Below are 22,375 nucleotides of genomic sequence, written 5' to 3' on the forward strand. Positions count from 1 at the left end.
TATAGATTTTAATTTAGTATTGATCTTCTGACTGAAATCCCTCAAAATCTTTTTAGGGTACTCATTATGGCCATGGATGAGCCATAAATTCAGTGTCTGATATTTCAACTAAGATTAGTTTTCAGCAATCCAAAAACATTTGCATCGTGGCGTGACGCTGGATGTGCCCAAATTGACGCATTTATTCAAAGTATTTGTATGTTCCGTAAATATCCACTAGGTGGCGGCATCAACGCAGAAATCAATACATTGTACGTTTATACTGTATTTCTGTTTACAGTAATGTAATACTGTTGCGTAAGATAGACAGAACCTGTTTTTTCTTTTTATAGCTCACACTTTTTAGCTTTTCAGCACTATTTTAACTAACTCCTGAATTAAAATATGAGTTATTGACTTTTTTTATGTAGTTCGGAACACGCTCTAATTATTACACTAATTTTTCCTTCATGTGTTCAAGTTTTATAGTCGTATTTTTGCTATTGTTTCTCATTATTTTCGAGGTTCACTTTTTTTAACCTCCTGTTATGCTAATGAAGTGTTTCCAGTTTACGCGTTTCATGAATCACTCCGAGGAAAAAAAAGAAAGGTTGACGCATTTAAGCACAAGCACCAAAAATGAGCTGAATCCAAAGTGTGTCCCAACTGCCCGCCCATTTTAGAGGACTGTCTTTCAAACTTTTAATTTTGCATGGGCGGGTGTTTCCGCGTGTGCTATGTGCGCACTTGGCATCCCCAAACAATTGCGCCGTCGACTCACATCTGGAAAGCAGGCTCGTTAATAATTGAAAGCACATCTAGACTACATTTGATTAGATTATACTTTATCTTACCAGTTTGATCCACTTTTGATCTTTTAGAGTTCACGCTCACTTTGGACATAAGAGGGAAGAGTGCCTTTGCAACAGCTGGATGAGAGCGGGGAAACATCTGCAGAAGATGAGCGCCGTTGTGTCGCTGCTTCTGCGTGAAACATCTCAGGAATGAAGCCGAGCTCTCATAGGACATGATGCAACCCACGTTGATTTTAAAACGACACAAGAACGACCAGAGATGAGTCAAAGGACCGCTGAGGACTTACACTCTCTTCCACAGAGGGGGTTATCTACATCTTCTACATCTTCTCTGAAAAGACGCCTTGTCAGGCTTGCAAGAAAGTCCAGTGATGGATCTCTTCGGTAAGTGTTTTTTTTTTAAACTGGATTACTTAATTTGCATGAAAATCCAACAAACTGGATCACCAAGAGACAATTAGTATGATAAGAAATGTAAATTAGAACATTTAAGTTGTAAATGTAGGTTAGTGCTTCTGCAACATAACCGAGAAAGCCTTGCAAGCACCACTTTTAATGAGAACAAGTGCTAAAAAAATGATGGATGGCCATCACAGCATACCATTGCAATGCCGACATCCTCCTCGCAGTCGTGTATTGTAAGTGTGTGGTCAAGGATGACACTTTAGTCTCTACCATGACTTGGAACAGAATACACATTCAGTCGAGAGCAGCAGGAACAACCCAGGCATTCCCCACGCGTGACTGGAGCCAAAGTTCTTATCAATTCTTCCTTTGTCCTTTGATGACATCATAAGCACCTATCGCCATACTGTAATAATTCTATATATTACAGGATGTTCCTTGAGCATTAAATCCAACGATGATATCCAGAGGTTCCGTAATAATTGTGCATTTGGTTCTTATTAAATGGTGGAGCTGTTGTGCAAGACTAGAATGTTTCGCATTTAATATTGCTTGAAACTTTTATGTGAATGAGTTATTCTCAGTATCGCTTTTTTTTTTTTTTCTTCCATCAAAGTAGTGTGGCATAAGAGCAGTGAACCTTTGAACCACTGTGGTAAGAAGCTTACAGGCTTGCCCAGTGGTGCACAACCCTTTATTTTTTCATTCATGTCCACAAAGAGCTGAGAAAGGAATGGTGAAGGGCAGCGGACCAAAGGCTTGTACTACATCTATAAACTTTATTACAGGATAACACGTATTTATATTATTTAGTTGTAATGACTTATTTGATGTCTTGTTGCTTTCTTTCCCTCTCTTAATGTTACATTTTTCTGTGTATCATTTTCGTTTATTGAACTGGATTGATTTCCAAGGATCCTTCAGCAGTCCATCTTGTCATGTTTGATTATGCAGGTCAAGTTCGTCTACTGGCAGTTCATCCACTGGCAGGTCGGCCGAGGCTGTGGCTTTCAGACAGCCGAGCAAGAGCCGCATCCGTCACCACACCAACCGCCTCTCGGGAGTCTTCCTTCGCGGCAGCGGCGCCGCCTCTGGCTCGCTGTCCATGGCCATGTCCACCCAAAGCGGGAAAGGAAGCGGTACGTTACGCTCAGTCAAGTCTTTCATTTTCTTCCAATGTTAATGTCTCGGAAGCTTTGAGAACTTATTGGCTAATGCAGAGTTTATTTTAAGATATATCAAAGCTGGTCCAGTGGTTTGCACATCTGCAGGTTCTGGGTTTGAATCTCATCTTGGCCCTTCCGGTGTAGCGTTTGCATTTTCTTCCCTTGCATGTGTGTGTGTTTTTTTTTTTATGGGGACTCCAACTTCCTCCCACATTCCAGAATCATGCATGTTAGCAAGCAGTATAAAAAATGAATGGATGGATGCATGTTAGCGTGCGTTTGATGGAAAACAGATATTTAATGTTTCAAAGCAGAATTCCATGATTTTTACAGCCCTTAAGTCATGCGATATAGTTGACCTGTGGGAAAAAAACAAAAAACTGTGAAACAATGCCTGCTTAAGAAGCTTTGCAAAGTTGGGGAAAATACACGCAGTCATCAGACTGATCTCATCCAGGGATTAGCAAATACAAATTTGTAACAGACATTCACAGGAAAAAAATAAAATAAAAGCAAGGCATGATGTTGGTTGGCATCGTTAGAAAGGATCTTATATTGCATCATGGTAAATGGAGTGCCAAGAGCTGTTACAGTTTGATCATTTATCTCATGTGCATGACTTTTCGGGACACTTGGACTGCCACTATGGAAACTCTGGCTAACAAGCATGAAAGTAGATTTAGTGCATTTAGGCATGTTGTAATGTTTCTCTTTTTAGACACTGAGTTGATTCACAAGAAACATACTTTCACCTGACTGACTGACTGACCCTTGTATACTTTTTTCATACTTTCATGCAGTCATCATTGTAACTGTAATTTGGTGGACACTGTAAAAAGTCCAAGAAATGCCATTAAGGAATTAAAGATGTATTTATATGGTTTTATTTGGCATAACTTTTATTTTTGTGCAAGTGCCTGATGGTTTTAACTTGACTGAGACTAAGTAAGAGTTGCTCTGACCACATGTAACCACCAATCACAGCTCAGCTTGCTAATGTCACATGACCAAACTCAGAAAACAGGTCTGCTCATTAATTCATATTCCACATAATCAGTATTAATCAGAATGCTGTGTTTAGACTCGTATGATTGGAGAGAAAGTTTTGGGCTTGACTTTTTTCAGCCTTGGTCTCTGTGAGTTCTGGTCTCGGGGCAAGTCTTGGTCTCGGATAGTGTGGTCTTAAGCACAGAAACTATATTATACTCCAAAAAGGGAGTTTCCATTTGGGCCAGAAGATGTCAGGTAAGAATGTGACTTGTAACTAAAGGCCCCTCTTGTAAAATTCTCTTGGATGTGGGTTGAGGTGGAGGGGTGGAGATGGGGGCCGGGGGGGTCTGCAAAAGTACACCCCTGTACACCTTGGCCACTGGGAAGCTGCCCACTGTATCAGTGTGTCACTAGTTTGCTAAAGCTAATACACAATTCATACATAATGTATGCATCAAATAATGATCTGCAAAAAAAAATAAAAATGAGCAACAAAAAGTGAAATGTATACTTCCTCCAAAAATACAAACATGTTTTCTCTCTCTGATGTCATTCAGTGAGTACAGATGGCGAAATTGCGGACGACCCCTGTGAGCTGTCAATCCAGTTAAGTGCTCCCGGAATTTTGAAGATCTTTGGAAGCGAAATCTGTAAAGGAGCTCACTATAAGAGTGTCTTGGCCACGACACATTCCAGTGCAAAAGAGCTGGTCAAAGAGGCCCTTGAAAGGTGAGGGAATGCATTCTGTCTGTTTGCCATATGTGTCTGTGTCATTGTTTGCCCATGATTTCTCTCGCTTTGCAACAACAATTAAAAAAAAAAACAGTCAGGCATGCACATGTGTTTATACTTAATAAACTGCTCAATAAACAGAGACTTTATGTTCTGTCCGTTGAGTTATAATTTCACCGTTGTGCTCACAGTGTGTACGCGTGCCAAATAGTCAATTTAATAGCTCTGAAAGTGTAGCGCAAACCACACTTTGTGTGAAAGACGGCCAGTGTTGGCTGGAAGAGAACAAGTTTGCTTGGATTTCAAACCAAAAAAACGGAACGGAATGATTAACACAAGTGAAATCCGACGTGTGACTGTAAGAAACATAGCTCAAAGGTCAAGGATGCCATTTCGGGCTGAGCACAGACTCTTGACCCTGATTTGAAAAATAAATTCTGGATTGTATTTCTTTTTCATGGAACATGTATGCTAAGACTTTTTCCCCAAAAAATTCTGGATTGGGTTTCGATCAATTGGAGTGATCAATACATTTGACATTTCCCATAGTGCAAGGGTTGTCAACTGGTGGTCCGCGGTCCTTTAGTGGTCCGTGGCAGTATTGCAGGTGGTCTGCAAAATTGGAAATGGAAAAAATAAATAAGTGATTCATTATTTAGACTTGATTTATTTCCCAGCTAATTTTATGAATCATTTACCCATCCAAATGACGTCAAATGAAGCTGCGATTCCTAAAATAGACATTCAGATCCAAGTAAAATGAAATTCCGCCAAAGCAGTGGTTATTTAAGCTAACATGTTTTTTCCAATATGGTGTGAATTCTTCCTTTCCATGTCTTTCAGGTACGGCCTTGGGAAAGAAGAGGCAAGTTCCTATGTTCTGTGCGACACCATTGGCTTCATTGGCGAGCGCCAGTGGAAAACCGAAGGCTTCCGAGTGGTGGGCGACAATGAGAAGCCGCTCCTCCTGCAGTCGTTATGGAAACCAAGGGAGGGCCTCGCCAGACGCTTTGAAATCCAGAGGCGAAGCCTGGTGGAAGAGCAGACGGCCAAAGAAAAAGACACCATCACTGCTGGTAGGCTGGCTGCCCCTTATTATTTCCTGATGGACAATCTTGGCTCTTCAATAAAGCATAGTAAATTTAGTTTGAGACTTCCTACAAAGTTGTGCTGTTTTTTTCCCAGACAACCAAACCGCATGCATCAAAGTTCATTTAACAAGACCAAACATTTTTTTTCTTTTTTCACATTTAGTCTCCTTCTCCCCTTCTGTCCAAATGTCTAGCAGACATTGCAGTTTCAAATCAACTTCATCCTCTATTTTTAAACCCACTCCATGATGCTTTTACATGGAAATAAGTTCTCCACAAAGTTTTCCAGAGATATTATTTGTAGTAGCAGCATATCGCTTCTACTGGAAAAAGTGGCTTGAGTTGACACAGCTGTAAGAGTGCGTCCTGTTTGTCATTTTGCTTCTGCCACTGGCACAGCATGTGCGAGCTTTTCTTCTATCAGTGTGGCTGATCACTTTGTGTTTCCATGAGCTGTGTCTTTCTTTCCACCGAGGTCTGCTTCCCGTGTGTAGACCGGTTTGACTCTAGCATTAACACGTACGGGATCACACATGCACTCATTTGAAGAAAAAAAAAAAAACAGGTGCTGCCTTATCACTGCATCCCATTAACTCAGTCCCTAATGTATTTATATATAGCAGGTTATTTGCACAGGTTAAGCTAATTCCTCCATTTGCTTATCCACCTCTCTGATAGGGATCAACGCCCAGGCCCGTAAACTCCAAAAGAGTCGCTCCAGAGTCAACTCCACCCTCATGGAGAGAACAATGAGTCGAAACCAAAAACTTTGGAGGAGTAAAAGTGAGATGGACCTTATAGATGGCGATTCAGTGAATCAGGATCAAAGTATGTCCGTGAATGGAACGTTAGTGGAGAGCCATGAGTGCCCAGAAGTTAGGGAAGAAGACATTAAACATGCAGTTCCCTCTAAGGGGGATGGTGCGTTGCAAGCCAAAACAGAAACGCTGTGTCCGTCGAGGCCGAGAGGTGAGCGGGAAGGAGAGGAGTCGGAGAGGGAGGAGACGGAGAGTAGCGACGATAACACCACACAGTACTCCATTCACCCGCCTCAGGACTGTCCGTACCTGCTGCTACTACATGGCCACAGCCTTGTGCAGGTATCACGTTCAATATTGGCATTGGTGGGGATGCCTTTCTGACTTTCAATATTTTTCAATGTTGTGTGTGTATGTACGTCTTTTCAGTATTTATTTTTATTATTTTTTTTATTTTTAAATTTCACTATTTATTTTTAATTTTTTTTCATTTTTACTTTTAATTTGTTCTTGATACTCTTTGTTGGTTTTATTGTTATTTTTAATTTAATCCTGCTATTATATTAATATTTGTTTATTTATGTATGAATGAATTATTTGAACATTCTTTTAACTTGTTTTGGTCCTCTATTATAAATACCACTGTTCTTTGAAGGGAAAAGAAAGACAGTCATGCAAAATCGGTCATCAGCAAAGTGTGGAAAAAGTGTCAGAAGACTGATCAGGAAGCTGTAAAACGCAGCCGTGGCACTGCTTCCTGTCTGATTACCAGGATTTTCAACAGCCCTACACATGCACGATAAACTCACAACCGCACTTTAGGTCATTTCGAAACCTGCTTCTCCGAGTAACGCATTTTATTGTGTTAAATTTATATTGTAGGAGCAGGGAGACATCACAATACAAACAACCCAGATATTCAAAATATGAATAATAATAGTTATCATTTTTATCCTGATCAATTCATCACAATTGAAATATTTTCTATAGGCCGGTTAGATAAAAAAAATAAAAAATCAATGTGTACTTTCATCTTTTATATTTGTTTCTCTAGGACTTTGTCATTTACCTACTTCTGAGACCAAGCATTATAATGGGGCGACAAAATGGCAACGGAGATGCGGACATTGGCCTCCTTGCAGAAGATATCCTTCCAAAACATTGCATTTTTCATCGCAATAGTACTGGCGGACCGACCATGTTGTGCCCCTTTCCCCATGCTGTCGTCACAAGGAATGGCAATATATTCAAAGACAAAGTCCAACTTTGCCCCGGTGATGTCATTGGGCTGGGACAAAGCTACTTGTTTCTATTTAAAGATCCCTTGCTGCACAAGGTAATCGGAAAAACAAATATAAACACTTTATTGGCGATATAACCATGACAATGTTATTGTTTCTTCAAAAAGGATCTCAACCGTTCTGCTCCAGAGCCCAACTTGTTTGTCTCCACTACACCTGATGTGATCCTCTGCAACAACCTGCCCAGCCCAGCCAGTAAAAAGTGTCCAAAGAGCTCTCCTCCATTTCTGAAATCACCTCAGGGTCACTACCTGACTTTGAACTACCGAGCTGACGATGAGCATTGCATCATCAAGCAAATCGTGGCCATGGGAAGCACCCACATTAAAGACGGACCTTCAATGAGCATTGCTTTTCTGCTTTGCCTTTGCATTCAGTATTCTGCCTCATATTTACGTACGTCGGACCTACGAAGGCTCCTGCTGCTGATTGCAAGTGAAATTCAAAGCGCTGTTTGGGTGAGTGGATTATTTTGATCCAAGAAAAAAGGAAATTGTGTTAATACGGTCATTCAATCACCACATTGAAATTCTTTTTGTGCCGAAGAACAGCAGCCGCATTAAATAAACACAACCAGCTACTCTATTTGTTTCCAGAAACCATGCCAGCTTTTACTCGCTACCCAATACTCGATCGTTCCGTTTCACGTCACGGTCACGGACTCGACCGAACTCATTGTGGACCACACACACATAAGAATTTGGAGGCAGAACATTCGCAATGCACGACCATTTTCTGAGGAGATCAGAAATTAAACCTCTGACCTTCTACACCCTTCAAACTGCTGTTTGGTCAATTTGATCCAATCTTGAAAAACAAAAACAAAAAACCCAATTGGACAGTTCACCAAAACCAGTTCAGGAAATTGGGTCAATTTATTTTGAACCCAAATTGGGTTGTTTTTAACACAGCATTTTAAGGCTTGAATTTATTTTGAATCCTATCATGACATTTAGTTTTGTATCATTTTCTACACAGGAGCAAACCAAGGAACTCGCTGCTTTTCAGAAGGACGTGTAAGCCCTTACTCCTACTGCAGACTTGTGTAATCGTTATCGACTTCTCCTGATGAAATCTTATACCTGGATTTCCTGCACCCTTTCAGCAACAAGGACATAATCTCAGGACTGTTGCCCCTAGTGGTGTGGATGTCAAATAGCCTGGAGATACTCCAGTTCATCCAGTATCAGCTGCCTGTCATCTTGGAGTGGAGAACAAGTGAAGAGGATGAAGAAGGAAAGGCTGGGGGTACATAAAATAAGAAAAAAAAATATTGATCCTTGAGTTCAGCTCAAACAAAACATTTTTTTTTTCTTCCAGACCTTCTGGAGTTACAGCTGTCCTGTGTGCACTCAGCCAGTGAAGAAACAATGGCGTCCCTGGAGGAGGTCATCATGCTTACCTTTCAGCAGTGTGTGTACTACATCACCAAGGTAAAAGGACAAATGTATATTTTAGATACTATTCAAGTGCAAATAACGTCCTGGTACAACTACTAACCTTTGAGAAGTTAAAATGTTCTCGTGTTGTGGCACCATCTGGACGCAACACCGATGAAAGTGTCGATCAAGAAAGGCAAATAATCAGTGACAGGCTTGGAAGAAAGGGCCCAGTTTGCTGCATGCTGACAGCTTTTAAGCCAAGCCACACTCGGGTCATTGTGACCCTGCTGAAAGACAAGACACCTTTGTGTGAAGGTCCATGGCGCTCAGCCAAGGAATCTTAGCATTGCAATATTTTCCATTAGAGCCTAACAAACTATTTTTGGGAATAATTTAGCAAAATCTGAACAGATCAATATTGACGTGTCTCCACTGCAACCAGCCATTAAAAACAAATCCAAGTCTTTCTTTGATATAAAATTTCAGGTGGTTGCTTTTGTGATTGTCAAATTCCTTTTCTTTTTGCTCCTGAACCAAAAGAGAGTTTCGGTTTAGAAAGAAGGAAACGCACCAAGTGACTGGTTGTGCCAGCTCGTCATGTCATCCATCATGCTTGTCATCTCACCACAGGATGCAAACCTCCTCTCTCCCAGAATGAACGAAGAAAATTTGTGAGGAATGTGACAAAGTCAAACAAATTCCTATACATATAAAAAATACGATATACATCCACACAGAGAGAGGGATTCAATAAAGTGGTGAGATTTGCTGCAGCCTGGAAAAACAACAGGCGCCATTAATGACAAGCCATTTCAAGTGAAGACGCTTGTTGATGGATACATGCACATTTCTCCAGACTTGTGGGCAGACTGTTTATTTGCCCATTATGATGACTGGGAGACAATACACGTCTTTGCTTGAATGTGGTCAATCAAGCATTGAGTTGAGTTTCCTTCTCCCAGCTTGGCTCCACTGAGTAGCATTTTCCAACCAGAAAAGTTATTTTTTCCCCCATTTCTATTGTCTGGTGTGATTGGAAGTGGAGCTGTCTGTCTATTTGCGTTTTGTGTTCAGCGTTTCCCCGCCTACCCAGTGGAAGTAAAATGATCTGCTCAGGGCGGATTCCTTCAGAACTCTTCACTCAGCAGTCTTGTTCCAGCCCCGTGCCAAGCCCACATGAGCCATATTCAGCTTTTTTGGAATGTGGATCTAGTGCCTGCGCTGGCCTTGTTGGTGGAGCAAGATTTCTGTGGAAAGGGGATGTCTGCGTACAATTAGCCGAAACAGAGCTGTCATTGTCCATGCAAAAAGCTTTTAGCTCAAGGGGAGGGGGGGGGGGTGCCCTCATTTTTGCTGATTCTTCTGATTTTGTAGTCTTCCATCAATAATGCCGCAATGCTAAGAAAGTCACGTTAACATGGGTGGTCTGCCTCAAATGTCTCACTTGATTGGACAATTCCGATCCTCCCAGGTCCTGTACCCCATCCTGCCGAGCTTTCTGAATTGCAACCAATCCAAGGAGACTCTTGAGGGCCCGGTTGACAGCGTCCCTGATCAAGTCCAGCAGGTTTTGGAAGTCCTATCTGAGAGCCAGAGACTCCTCTCAGACTGTCAGCTTCACTCGGAAATTACCACACAGCTCATGGCCTTCATTTTCTACTTCATCAATGCATCACTCTTCAACTTACTCATGGAAAGAGGTACAAAAAAAAGTTGGACTCAGGAATCCAGTAGTAAATCACCTTAAAGCAATTTTTGGTTGCATTTTAGAAATGAGAGGTTGCAACATTGTGTCGTAAATCTTGGCTGCTTTTGTGAATGAATCCCCAGATAGTTGAAATACTCCATTTTAGTCAGTGTGAAGACAAGTTTAATGAGCTCTCAGTCAATACAGTAGTCAGATTGTAAGTGCAAGTGAATCTGATGTTCACATTGCCAACTTGTCAGTGGATATATATACGTGCTACAAAATGCTGACGAATCACTTTTGTGGACTGCTGAATGGAGAACATGTGTGAAAACATCTTATGTAGATGACTTTCATGGTGACAGTTGATTATGCGCAGCTAATGTTTAAAATAATAATGTGGTCGGCGGGCGCATCAGTATCCACATGGCACACGTGCTGTTTCAAAAGTCATACACGAGCGCCCTCTCAATTTTTTCTTTTTCTTTTTTAACTTGGCCTTCAATAGAGCAGTTTTACCGGATCAACATAGCAGGACATCTGAAAAAATACCACGGACCCGAAACCAAAATTGAAAAGGAAGTCAGACATTTCAGTTTGAAGACTTCATGAGTAAAGTGTCAGTAATCAGAGCTGGAGTCATCAACTTCATTTTCCCATCCATCCATCCATCCCTCCATCAATGGATGGCCGGAATAAAGCCATTTAAAATGAAATATTTATCTTCACAGATATTTTTACTCTAATATAGACCCAAAATCTATTTCAGTGCATGGAGGATCATGTCATAAATAAGGAGCATGTTTCACATGGTAACACTGTGCCCCATTGAGTTTTTTGTTTTTGTTTTTTTTCCGTGACATTTAGCCTGACTTGCCGAGGGGAAAGGCGAGAACTGACAGGAAGCGTGTGGTAGTTGACACGCTACAAATATTTCACCACTGGAATTCAACCACTATCAATGTACTTGATGGAAGTGTTGATCATTTTCACAAAATAGCATGTGTCGGATTCACGTGGCCTATCTCAAAACGTCGCCTTCTTTTTCGTGAAGGGTTTTATGCTGACTCAGCGGTCATCATATGCATTTTGTCATGTTTGAATCAAAGACAGATGAGCTAATAAATCTTACAGCCAACCCGGTAATAAAAAGGGAGCTCACTAAATCGTCCTATTTATGTCGTGAGCAATTTGAAAGAGGACTTTTTCTTGATGTGTTTGCAGGCTCCGAGCCAGGTTTCTATCAGCGGTCTACAGGCATCCGCATGCGGATCACTCTTGACTTGCTGTTGAACTGGTCCCAGACAACCGGATTGGGAAAACTAGCTTTGGAGTACACGTGCACGCTCTCATCGGCTATCAATCTTCTTACTACGCCAAGGAAAATTCTACACCAGGTAAAAGACACTCAAATATTTATAATAATATCATAAAAACTCAAATAAATATATATTTAATATTTATATAGACAACAATATTTGGCCCTTTTTTTTCATTTTTCAAAATAGTTTCAGGTGTCTGTGACATTTTTGTTAAAAAAATACCAAGTTTCAGTCATTATAGCACACTTACCACACTTTATTTTTCTGTGTTGCTGAAATGAGCCCAACCTCAATGAACATGAACCTAATTAGCAGTTGATTGTGTTTGTGTGCATGCATAGAGCTCTTGGGCATCGTTACGATGTGACTTCCCCGCACTGAACGCAGCTCAACTGAAGCACCTGCTCAGTTTTTACAGCCCACCATGTCCCAGCAGGCACACATGGACTCCGTGTGCCCGGGACCAAACAGAAGCGCACACAACTGGTCAGTGTTGAACACAGTCATTCTCTTAACATCTTTATTGTTCTCTTGATTTGATATTTCTTTTGCATTCTCAGAGGATATCCTGCAGAGTTTTGATACCCACCATCCTCTTGTGCTACCAGATGGGGATTACCAGTTCATAGTAGAAAGAGCAGTGACAGATTTAAGCCTGCTTGAACACTTAAACAAGCTCCAAGTGTTCATTTTTAATCTCGCTAATTCACAAACCAATGGAGTCACATCTTCTGGCCAGCACCAGGTAACTACAATATATTTGACTCACTTTTCTGTTCGTCAGGGTTTAAATTTCAGCTCCTTCCTGTGTGGAGTTTGTATGTGCTCGCTGTGCCTGCCTGGCTTTTCTCGAGGTATTTTTTCCACGACACGTACATACGTACCTTGTGATTGCTGGTGACGAGCCAACGGCCAATGTTATACGCTGGAACTTAGAAACATAGGTAGGAAATATAAAAGTCAGGAAGCAAAACAAACATGCGTGGAAAGAAAAATAGTTCCAAATGAGAAAATATTACTATACAGGGGGAAACACACTCACCAGCTACTTTATTAAATACACTTTTTAATTCTGGTTGGCTCTCTTTTTGCCTTCAAAACGAAACAAAATGCCGGAGAGTAATAAATAAAAATAATCAATCTTATCCATAATCAAGGATTTTTTTATTTCTTGTTTTAATGCCATTTGTTTCTCAGGGTATCACCATGGAGGACAAATCCAGCCAGGAAACAATGGCTACAACACCAATGGTATTATCTCCGACTCTGCCATCATCATCTGGTTCACCTCCATCATCCCCTTGGCCGTGCCCCCATTCCTCCATCCAGGATGTGGATGAGTTGAGCTCCTGCGGTGCCCAACTTTTGTCCCAGAAGCTTCGGAATCTCCAGCTGAACACAAGCACTGAGATAAGGAGGTCAGCACCGGACCCCTCCTGTCTTCTCACCCCACCCAACACCCCCCTCGTAGATCCTGTTCATTTGGTTCAAGAAGACCAAGACACACATTCCTGGTCCTCAGATGGCGGTGCATACGACCAAGGTATTTGATCACTTAAAGCTTCTTGTCAGTATTGTTGAAGAAGAAGAAGGAGCTTCCTTTCTTTTCTTCTCAGGTGGCTTAATGTTGGAATGCCTATCGGCGCTGAAGGACGACCATTTGAATCAAGATTACACCAGTATGAAAAGGATTTTCGAACTCATCGAGGAAGAGGAGGAGGAGGCCGAAGAGATGAGCAACCATTTTGACGACAACAATGATGAGATCTTCAGTTTGGAGCTCGAGCGTGACAAAAGCGGTCTTGGGCTTGCTCTAGTTGACACAAGGGTTAGTTCAATTAGGTAACTTTTCTAAACTCAGGCACCAGCACATGTTGTTGATCATTTGACCTGATGTTTCAGGATATGTCATTGAAGGTGAAAGGCATCTTCATTAGGGCAGTGGTCCCGGACACCCCTGCAGCCCGCTGTGAGAAGCTCCAAGCAGGAGACAGGATCCTTGCTGTTAATGGAATCAGTCTGCTTGGCTCCCATTGTCTAAAGTAAACAGAGCAAATCCGCACAAAATGAATATACATGATAGAAAATTCTCCTGAATAATCTTTATTTTTCTTTCATCAGTGGCAAGGAGTTGATGCAATCATCAGGTGATAGGCTGAGGCTGCTGGTGGCCAGATCGGATTGGATGGCCAAGGCTATACAGACTGAATGCTGACGCTGCAAAAATCATCCAGATAGAGTTGGGGTCCACACGTACCAAGATCACTTAGAATGAAGAATTGTACCCTAACTCAATTTTGGCTCCATTTATCGGTATGTGTGCACCTTGCTTAAGGCTCATACATCTCAAACCTGGTGTTGAGCTTCTCATCAGGTCCACCATGACCACCACAAAGGAAAACTGGATTGCTTATTCTGAAAACAAAATGCACTATAATAAATGTTCTCTTTGGACTTAAAAGTCAAGTTAATAATTTCTTATGTCCCTGTGAATAAAATGTTTTTCAAGAATTGTCAGAGTTTGACTTGAACCATGCCCTTTGGCATACTGCTGCATGAACATTTCCAGTCCTGGTCATTCCTGCCACCTACTGGCTGATAAGCAGAAAGCAACACACGACACACCTCGCGTATTTGATTTCCATCGATTTATTTTTAGCGCATTGCTTCACAACAACAAAACCATGGGAACACGTTTTGAGAGCATAAAAGCTGTGTTGACCAGCTATCGTAAACAATTATTTTATTGATTGATTTTTAGGCGGTAGGCGTGGCTAATGCAATGTTGCCTCCCCTTGACGTACGTCTGCAAGAGAAGACCGGGGAAGTCAATCCGAGTTGGCCAAAAGGGCAGCTGCTGAGATTTTCTTCTTGTTGCAGTTTGTGCACATTTGCACAATGACCGAGGCAGACTTGTACATGGTGTACAAAGGGGTATTGCTCCCCACTCTTATCCACCCTCCGCAGAGTTTAAAGCGGTTCGAGACGTTCACGTTTCGTCCAGAAGACGTTGTCATTGTGACGTACCCCAAGTCAGGTAAGTTGGGACTGTTTTGCATGAGCTCACCGAAATGGACAAGAACTCTTTCAAAGTAAACGCACAATAATGTGAGTGAACTCGAAAACACGCGGGGAAAGTCACGTCAAAAGTGGTGCACCTTAAAGCTGCGTTGCTTCGTATGTCCAGCAGAGGGAAGACTTGCAGCACACCTTTAGGCAGGTATTTCGAAATGACGAACGACGCCCACCCAACTAGTTTGCACAGGTAGCGTCATGCTGCAAAAAAGGCGTGCTCAGTTAGACTTTGAATGTTTTGATTTATATTATGACCAGGTAACCACAAACGAGTCAATAAATGCACACAAACACAAAGTCTCTTTACCCAAATGTTCATAAGGTACAACTTGGATGCAAGAAATCCTCCCCCTGATCATGAGCGGTGGAGATCCTGCTTCAGTGGAGACCCTCCACAACTGGGATCGTGTACCCTGGCTGGAGGAGGCTCGCACTTGCAGCCTCAATCTTGATGACAGGCCATCACCACGCATGTTCACCACCCATTTCCTTCCCCATATGATGCCACCATCCTTCTTTCAAGTTAAGCCCAAGGTAAGACACTCTTGTTTACTAGTGTGCTTTATTATTTTTTTAAATGATATTAAAAAATGGCCGATATCTTGATCTCACTCTAGGTCATTTATGTCATGAGGAACCCCAAAGACGTATTCACATCATCCTTCCATTATTGTTCCATGGCCTCCTTCCTGGTTGACCCTGGACCACAGAGCGAGTTTCTCCAAAAGTTCCTCAAAGGAGAAGGTGATTCATCTGCAATGTACAGTACTGTACAGTGCATAATCATAGCATCATGTTTTTTGTTATGAATTAAATTGCATGATCTGTTTTCTAGTTATATTTGGCTCATGGTTCGATCACGTAAAGAGCTGGCTTGAATATAAAGAGCGAATATTTTACATCTGCTATGAAGAAATGATAAAGGTAAAAAAAAAAAAACTACAATTCACAGCCATTGTTATGTGACACTTTCAAATGTGATGTGACTTTTGTTAAATTGAAGGATCTTAAAGACTCTGTGGCCAGACTCGCTCTGTTCCTGGAGAAAACCTTGGACGATGATGTGATTGAAAAGATAGCAGAGCGATGTGTGTTCAAGAACATGAAAAAGAATAACATGTCCAACTACTCTGCAGTTCCCCATGAAATCATGGACACCACAAAGTCACAATTTCTCAGGAAAGGTGTGTTGTTAAGTCCTCATTTACATCAATCAAGAATTGGATGACTTTTATTGTATTCATTTTTTTGTTGCAGGAATAGCTGGAGATTGGAAAAACCAACTGACAGCAGTAGAAGTGGAAAACTTCGATGCTGTTTACAGAGAAAACATGAAAAATGTCGATTATGAATTTGCGTGGGATTAAAAGAACCATTTTAATTTAACGTCATTTACAGACAAGCACTTGAACAAAAGATGGCTTGAACATGATGAGCTCATAAAATGTTAAATATGTTCAGTTATTAAAAAAAAGAGGCAAAAAATTCGATGGAGTGCAGACATAAGTGTGTGTTAAATTAGGGTGAACAGACGTCCTCTTTTTCCCAGGCTTTTGACTCGATAGTTTATGAAGCGGTTCATGTAATGACGCCAAGCTACCACAAGACGGCAGTGCCCCCATTCACTTGTATGTAACCCACCGTAAAATGAACAAGTCCATTTCCATTTCATCATGAAATGGAAATGGACATGGTCATTTTACACCGGGTTACATACAAGTGAATGGGGGCACTGCCATCTTGTGGTAGGGTAGCGTCATTACATAAACTTCTTTATTGACTATGGTCAAAAGCCCATTTAATACATTAATTAAATTAATATATTATATTAATTTATACAATATGTTAATTCAATTAATATTATATTAATTGAATTATGTGAAATTAAAATATAGTAATATTTAATGATAATAATAATATAAAATAATAATTTTGTATGTATATATATAATTTATATAATGATTTATCGTGATAATTTCTGTATAGATTTGATTAATTATTATTAGTAGTAGTATTTTATATATATATATTGTCATCATTATTTTCATTAAATATTATAATTTTATATAATTTAATTAATGGGGTTTTGACTATCGTCAATAAAGTGGTTCATGTCATGACGCTAACCTACCACAAGATGGCAGTGCCCCCATTCACTTGTATGTAACCCGGTGTAAAATGACCATGTCCATTTCCATTTCATCATTGCTCCTTCTTTAATGAAAATATATTTCCACTTCAGTTACAATATGGTTATTAGAACTTAAACATATGAGTAGTTTACTGTACATTTGTTTAGTTTAAAAGATCATCACATAAGCAGAATTAAATAAATACGTACGTCGTACGATATTAAACATACAGGCTTTTGACTCTAGTTTATGAAGCGGTTCATGTAATGACGCCAAGCTACCGCGAGATGGCAGTGCCCCCATTCACTTGTATGTAACCCAGCCTAAAATGAGCATGTCAAATTTTCCTTTTCGACCAGACGTCCGCTATGTACAATATACTATCCAATAAATAAAGCCGAATTTCCCCGCCAATATAGCGGAATGGTTTATAACTTTAGCCGGTGATCGGGAGACTATGGTTCGAGCCCCACACGAAGCAGTCTTTGAGCTAAAGTTTGAATAGTTTAAGACTCGAACTCGGGTCTCCCGAACATAAGGCAAAAATTTTACTGACTGCACAATGGAGTATTTGATAAAAATTATCTAGGTATGAGCAAGTTAGAATTATAAAGTACACTACCAAAAAAAAACCGCCCAGTCTCGCCGGCCAAATGGCATAATGGTTTAAAACTTTAGCCGGCGATCGGGAGACCATGGTTCGAGCCCCACACGAAGCAGTCTTTGAGCTAAAGTTGGATTGGTGTAAGACTCGAACTCGGTTCTCCCGAACATAAGGCAAAAGCTTTACCCATTACACCAGTTGGTGTTCTGGATTTCTGTGGAAATTTGGTAATTTTATCTAGTTCGTGAGACATATACTATGAATACATAAGAAAACTTCGAAAATTTCCAAGCCAAAATAGCTAAGTGGTTTTTGACTTGGGTTGGTGTGCCGAAGCCCCGGGTTCAAGTCCCGCTTTGGGCATCATTTTCAAATATGGTGAGTGCCTGAGATAGACTTTTTTTTCTTTTTTCTTCTTCTTCTAATGACGTCATCACAAAAAGAGTATAAAAGGCGTCAAGAACGCGACGATCAGTCTTTCACTCTCCTCTGACGGCGAGCGCCACGCTGCTCTGGTCCACCTGCTGTGCCAGCCTCACTCCATTCCAGAATTGACAAGGTAGATGTTCGATATTTGTTAACCATTTCAAACTAAATACTTTTGCTCTCTTTCAGCGTCAAGATGCACTTTGGGCGTGCTTCCTCCATCTTGCAAGCTAAAAAGTTTGCAGAAGCTAGCGTTAGCAGTTAGCGTCGTCAACGACCACCCAAACGCATTTATTTGGCGTGCATTTTGGTGCAATCAAATAATTGAAGCATTTAACGGTGGGTAAGTACATGTACATTTTGAAAACTCAAGCACGCACCGTGTGGAAAGATCACTAACACTATTTTTGCACCAACATTTAGCAACGTCTGGACGACAGCGCCGTTTGGCCGAAGGTAAGTAGACAAAGTAGCGTTTGCATAAATACAACAGAATTACGGAAACTGGTATTTCGATGCATTGGTGTTAATTGTCTGCTTTGTCTGCAGGTGCAAATCCTCAAAACGAGCCCGTCATGGCCGAATTTCTGTGAGTTTTAAAGTCAACTCTTTCAATCGACTGCTTCTAATGGTCTTCTCATTTCTGTCCACAGGCCTGCATCTGGAACACAGGGAGATTGACAGATTGAGATAGCAAGGCATCTCATCAAATTGACTAAAGCAAACTTTTGTTCTTTTGTCTGCAGGGTCCAAAATGGCTGACTTGCAGTCCTTGCATGGCTTCATGAGACACTTGCAGGTCTACTCTTGCTCAATTTTCTTGTTAGGGTGAAAATGTCAAAGCAGAATGGTTGTAACGTTACCGTGTCTTTCAGACCAGCGAGCTGTGGTTGGAGAGACGTCCGGTGCTGCCCTCCATTCCTCACTGGTGAAACACGCACGCGTCCAAATGTTTGACACATGTCAAACATTTCAGCATGTTCTTCCTCCTTTTGTCCACCAGGTGGGGCCAAAAGACCAAGTTTCTGCATTTACTGGTGAAGAGCTGACAGGTTTTGAACCTGTGGAATCATCAACATGCTGACAGGTGACAACTTACTACAAACTTGGCATTGTTTAAAAGCACTTACCTGCTTTATTTTTATGCCTCCCTCTTCCTGCAGAGCACTTTCCTGTAAGGATGCAGTTAGAAAATCTGCCACCTGTTTGAAATAGGAACAAGCCCTCCCCAACCATGCAGAGGTTCCTCAAGGTTGCCTTCATTTTCAGAGTTGACGCACAAATAAAATGTACTAAACGGCAGCTTGATGGGTCCCTTGTATGTGTTGTGTGCAGGTGTCCACCCTGGAGAGTCTTTGCAACATTTCAGAAACTCTGCATGTGCACCAGTGACCACCTGCTTCCAGTCTACAGTTTTAAATAAAAGCTGTAAACTTAAATGGAGTTGTCAATGTTCCTTTTCTTTACAGGCAGAGATGACAAATCCTGGTCCACCAAGTGCAAAGCCTGCCACAGTTTGTCTTCAGCCACAACTACTCTGGGCTTGTCTCCTGGATCCGTGCTGCCTGAAGGGCCCTCTGCTGGTAAGAGGAGGAAAGTAAATTACATTTGAGCTAACATGTTTCAAAATTTGTATCAGTTATTTTTGTGTCCAGTGTGGAGCACCATCAAGTACCTGCTTGTAGCGGAAGCTGAGGACCAGAACAAAGCGGCAGACCAGCAGCAATTCAGTTTCCTTGTTCCTGCCTCAGCAACCTGAGAAGTGAGGCACTTTAAATGCTCCTCATTGCAAAATCTTATCTTTAGTCCAATAATTTTTTTCTCCTATTTGCTGACAGGCAGCAAGGAACAAAATCAACTTCCTGGGCCATGCAGCAAGGAACAAAATCAGCTTCATGGTTATGCAGCTTGCAATAGTCGGTGCCATGAACAACTCTGCTTGCGCACTGGTATGTTTCATGCCAAAACCTTTTCTGCACAAAACGTTGACTTGGCTTTTTACTTACCAATCTCTTTTTGTCTTGGGTCCGGGCATGGAGTAACACTCGTCCCACTGGCCGACACTCGTCTCTCTGGCTGACCACTTCACCACTCGTCCCTCTGGCCGACCACTTCACCACTCGTCCCTCTGGCCGACCACTTCACCACTCGGCAATGAGCAGATTGCCATCCAACTTGTTACTTTGTTGTGATTGTTTACTCTGCAAAAGAAATAAAGCTTTATTACAAATAACACAAACTTTCAACTCTTCATTTTCAAACATCACATCTTAAACTTTAAAACAAAACCAAAAACATTTCTTTTCTTTCAATAAATTTAAAAAATTTTTTTTTTAATTTTTTTTTTCCCCACCCAAAAAATTTCTGGATTTTTTTTTTTTACAGATTTTTTTCTGAAATTTTAGAGAAATGGGGCGGAACGTGACTGGAATACTGCTTCATGATTGGTCGAGAGCGCCAAAACTGGGTGGAGCCAGGAGAATAAAGGGCCGTGGTTGGCTGAGAAGTGGGCGTGGATATGCAAATGAGGTACTCTGTGATTGGTTAGAGTTTGAGTGGGCGTGGTCTACTTAAAATAAAGCAATTTGATTGGCCAGATGTGCAAATGCTGCATTCTGATTGGCTGTCAGAAAGTGGGCGTGGTTATGCAAATTTTGAGCTGAGCCGTGATTGGCCAATCTGAAATTGGGCAGAGTTAGGAGGCGGGCAAAGTGGCACTTAGGTTTTGGAAGGCTCTTTTCAGCTTGGAGTTGAGTGTTTGCCTTCAGCCACTGAACAGAGCCAAGTCTTTGACTGCTTCTCTCGGTCTCCACATGACTCAAAGTGACTGCAACTGTACAATTGCATTATTTTGACTCATGTGGAGACAGAGAGAAGCAGCAAAGACTTGGCTCTGTTGCAGTGACACTCACCTCAAGGCTGAAAACGTGTGTCCATAGTCGTAGACACTTAGGTTTGGAAGTGGCCACCTCAAGACTTGAAACAGTACTTTGTCAATGCAGTGACCACCAAGCATGAAAGACTTCAAATGAGCAAATTTGCTCATCAATCACAAAGACTCACATTCCACTTGAACAATTTATTGAATAGAAAAGCAGTTTGAAAAGGCCCTGCCTAAATGCATGGAAGCAGCTTAAAAGTGCTTGATGAGCTCAGGTGATAATGTCACTTACTTCTCGTGGCAGGCACTAGGGGGAAGGTGAGCACATTCAAACAGTGCAAACATCTCTCACTGGGACAAAACCTAAGTGCCAGGTACTGCACAGTACCACCACCAGTCACTTTTGGACAAGTTTTTCCATGACACTGACGCAAACCAAGTCAGTTAAATATATGCTTCTGACTAACTTGGTTTGCTTCAATGTCATCAAAAAACACATCTAGACCAGTGTGGTGATGATGATGATGATATTGTGCAGTAGCTGGCACTTAGGTTTTGTGAGAGATGTCAGCTGCTTGCATGTGCTCACCTTCCCCCTGGTGTGCCATGACAGTATGACATCACACATCAGCTCCTCAAGCACATAACACTACCAACTAACCTAACTTACACACATTTTTCTTTTTTTTTTTTAGATTTATATATTTTTTCAAATTCAAGTCATATTATTTGAAGAGCAAAGTGGTACACTTTCACTTTTCATGAGTGCCAACTACGATCAAAAATATACTTTTTAAGTTCAAATGCAAGTACATTTTTCAAAACTATACTTCTTACATTGACTTTAACGACTGTAGAGCAATTATTTTTGTTTCTTTTTACTGTGGCCCAAATAATCAACAGGACAAGGTCCACCTTGCTATTCACCAGAGGCATAATGCTACATGGAAAATGGGGAGGTACCTTTCGAGATATGCAGATAGACGACCAGCAGCCGACGTGAAGCCTCCAGTCTTCAAGTTGGACACGGAAAAACATGGAAAAACAACATTCAAGTCAAACGCTTTCGTTGATGATCCATTGATTGACAGCCGAGTGAGTGCTACTTGTGGGCGTGCTAGCTAACGCTCCACCTCTGGTTTCACGAGAGCTAGCGAGTTTCCACGGATGTAACGACAAACAATGATTCTCCTTTCATGTCATTGTTTACATGTACGCATTTACATACATACAGCAAATAAAAGAGCTTGGATAAAGTTGACATGACTCACTCGAAACCCCAAATGGTAACAACCAGAAGAGCTAGCTGCTCGCTGAAGCGGAAGTCTACGGTAGCCGAGAAAGCTCAATTCAAGTCACCAAAAAGCGCGTCTTTGGCAACTTGCACAAAAGACACTCCCACATCATGCATACAACACTAGTTCGGATAATTAAATTAACACTACTCATTGACTATAGTACTATCGTACGACGTACGTATGTTTTTAATTCTGCTTACACTTAAACATATGAGTATTTTGCTGTACATTTCAAGATTCAAGCGTTTTTATTCGCCATGTTTGAGCGTGCCAAACAAGGAATTTGACTTCGGTCCATCACAGCCTCTGTTCAACATTTAGGTGACATGTG

The 22,375-nt window shown here is 41.2% G+C and overlaps 2 protein-coding genes and 3 long non-coding RNA genes across 16 annotated transcripts in view; 3 read left to right on the forward strand and 2 right to left on the reverse strand.

Annotated features, from left to right (window-relative positions):
* Positions 1 to 14,139, forward strand: part of LOC148382938 (ras-associating and dilute domain-containing protein-like) — a 35,092-nt gene extending 20,953 nt beyond the window's left edge. The window contains exons 5-22 of the mRNA XM_088358983.1: positions 861 to 1,178; positions 2,154 to 2,338; positions 3,913 to 4,084; positions 4,931 to 5,163; positions 5,857 to 6,278; positions 6,991 to 7,272; positions 7,345 to 7,695; positions 8,216 to 8,253; positions 8,343 to 8,485; positions 8,558 to 8,670; positions 10,091 to 10,319; positions 11,531 to 11,703; positions 11,970 to 12,114; positions 12,189 to 12,373; positions 12,826 to 13,171; positions 13,245 to 13,456; positions 13,531 to 13,670; positions 13,750 to 14,139. Of these exons, the coding sequence (XP_088215109.1) occupies positions 1,054 to 1,178; positions 2,154 to 2,338; positions 3,913 to 4,084; positions 4,931 to 5,163; positions 5,857 to 6,278; positions 6,991 to 7,272; positions 7,345 to 7,695; positions 8,216 to 8,253; positions 8,343 to 8,485; positions 8,558 to 8,670; positions 10,091 to 10,319; positions 11,531 to 11,703; positions 11,970 to 12,114; positions 12,189 to 12,373; positions 12,826 to 13,171; positions 13,245 to 13,456; positions 13,531 to 13,670; positions 13,750 to 13,843 (3,588 nt within the window). The 5' untranslated portion in view covers positions 861 to 1,053 and the 3' untranslated portion in view covers positions 13,844 to 14,139. The remainder of the gene's footprint in view (positions 1 to 860; positions 1,179 to 2,153; positions 2,339 to 3,912; positions 4,085 to 4,930; positions 5,164 to 5,856; positions 6,279 to 6,990; positions 7,273 to 7,344; positions 7,696 to 8,215; positions 8,254 to 8,342; positions 8,486 to 8,557; positions 8,671 to 10,090; positions 10,320 to 11,530; positions 11,704 to 11,969; positions 12,115 to 12,188; positions 12,374 to 12,825; positions 13,172 to 13,244; positions 13,457 to 13,530; positions 13,671 to 13,749) is intronic.
* On the reverse strand, positions 4,741 to 7,170 carry LOC148382940 (uncharacterized). Its single transcript, XR_015853867.1, has 2 exons — positions 7,006 to 7,170; positions 4,741 to 5,117 (listed from the first exon to the last, which is right to left on the reverse strand). It is a non-coding gene; the product is annotated as an uncharacterized LOC148382940 (long non-coding RNA).
* Positions 14,140 to 14,415: 276 nt separating the features above from the next.
* On the forward strand, positions 14,416 to 16,372 carry LOC148382941 (sulfotransferase 2B1-like). The gene is made up of 6 exons (XM_088359954.1): positions 14,416 to 14,665; positions 15,026 to 15,237; positions 15,321 to 15,447; positions 15,539 to 15,627; positions 15,707 to 15,887; positions 15,961 to 16,372. The coding sequence occupies exons 1-6, from the start codon at positions 14,527 to 14,529 to the stop codon at positions 16,068 to 16,070; spliced, it is 858 nt and encodes a 285-aa protein (XP_088216080.1). The 5' UTR covers positions 14,416 to 14,526; the 3' UTR covers positions 16,071 to 16,372.
* Positions 16,373 to 17,441: 1,069 nt separating this feature from the next.
* LOC148382942 (uncharacterized) lies at positions 17,442 to 22,101 on the reverse strand. 3 transcript variants are annotated; one of them, XR_015854132.1, is made up of 6 exons: positions 22,018 to 22,101; positions 21,710 to 21,759; positions 19,872 to 20,066; positions 19,541 to 19,620; positions 18,729 to 19,442; positions 17,442 to 18,526 (listed from the first exon to the last, which is right to left on the reverse strand). It is a non-coding gene; the product is annotated as an uncharacterized LOC148382942 (long non-coding RNA). The 3 variants fall into 3 exon arrangements; XR_015854131.1 differs by having other exon boundaries at positions 18,729 to 19,445; XR_015854133.1 differs by lacking the exon at positions 19,541 to 19,620 and having other exon boundaries at positions 18,729 to 19,445.
* Positions 17,863 to 20,098, forward strand: LOC148382943 (uncharacterized). Of its 10 annotated transcripts, none has more exons than XR_015854124.1 (12): positions 17,863 to 17,998; positions 18,055 to 18,208; positions 18,289 to 18,321; positions 18,415 to 18,454; positions 18,519 to 18,664; positions 18,741 to 18,793; positions 18,869 to 18,952; positions 19,029 to 19,117; positions 19,201 to 19,253; positions 19,335 to 19,448; positions 19,505 to 19,627; positions 19,704 to 20,098. It is a non-coding gene; the product is annotated as an uncharacterized LOC148382943 (long non-coding RNA). The 10 variants fall into 10 exon arrangements; XR_015854122.1 differs by having other exon boundaries at positions 19,521 to 19,627; XR_015854121.1 differs by having other exon boundaries at positions 19,029 to 19,107; positions 19,521 to 19,627.
* Positions 22,102 to 22,375: the final 274 nt, after the last annotated feature.

Source organism: Syngnathus floridae, chromosome 18, assembly GCF_059516105.1.
Source record: "Syngnathus floridae isolate MCC-2025c chromosome 18, RoL_Sflo_1.0, whole genome shotgun sequence".
In the NCBI taxonomy this organism is placed as follows: Eukaryota; Metazoa; Chordata; class Actinopteri; order Syngnathiformes; family Syngnathidae; genus Syngnathus; species Syngnathus floridae.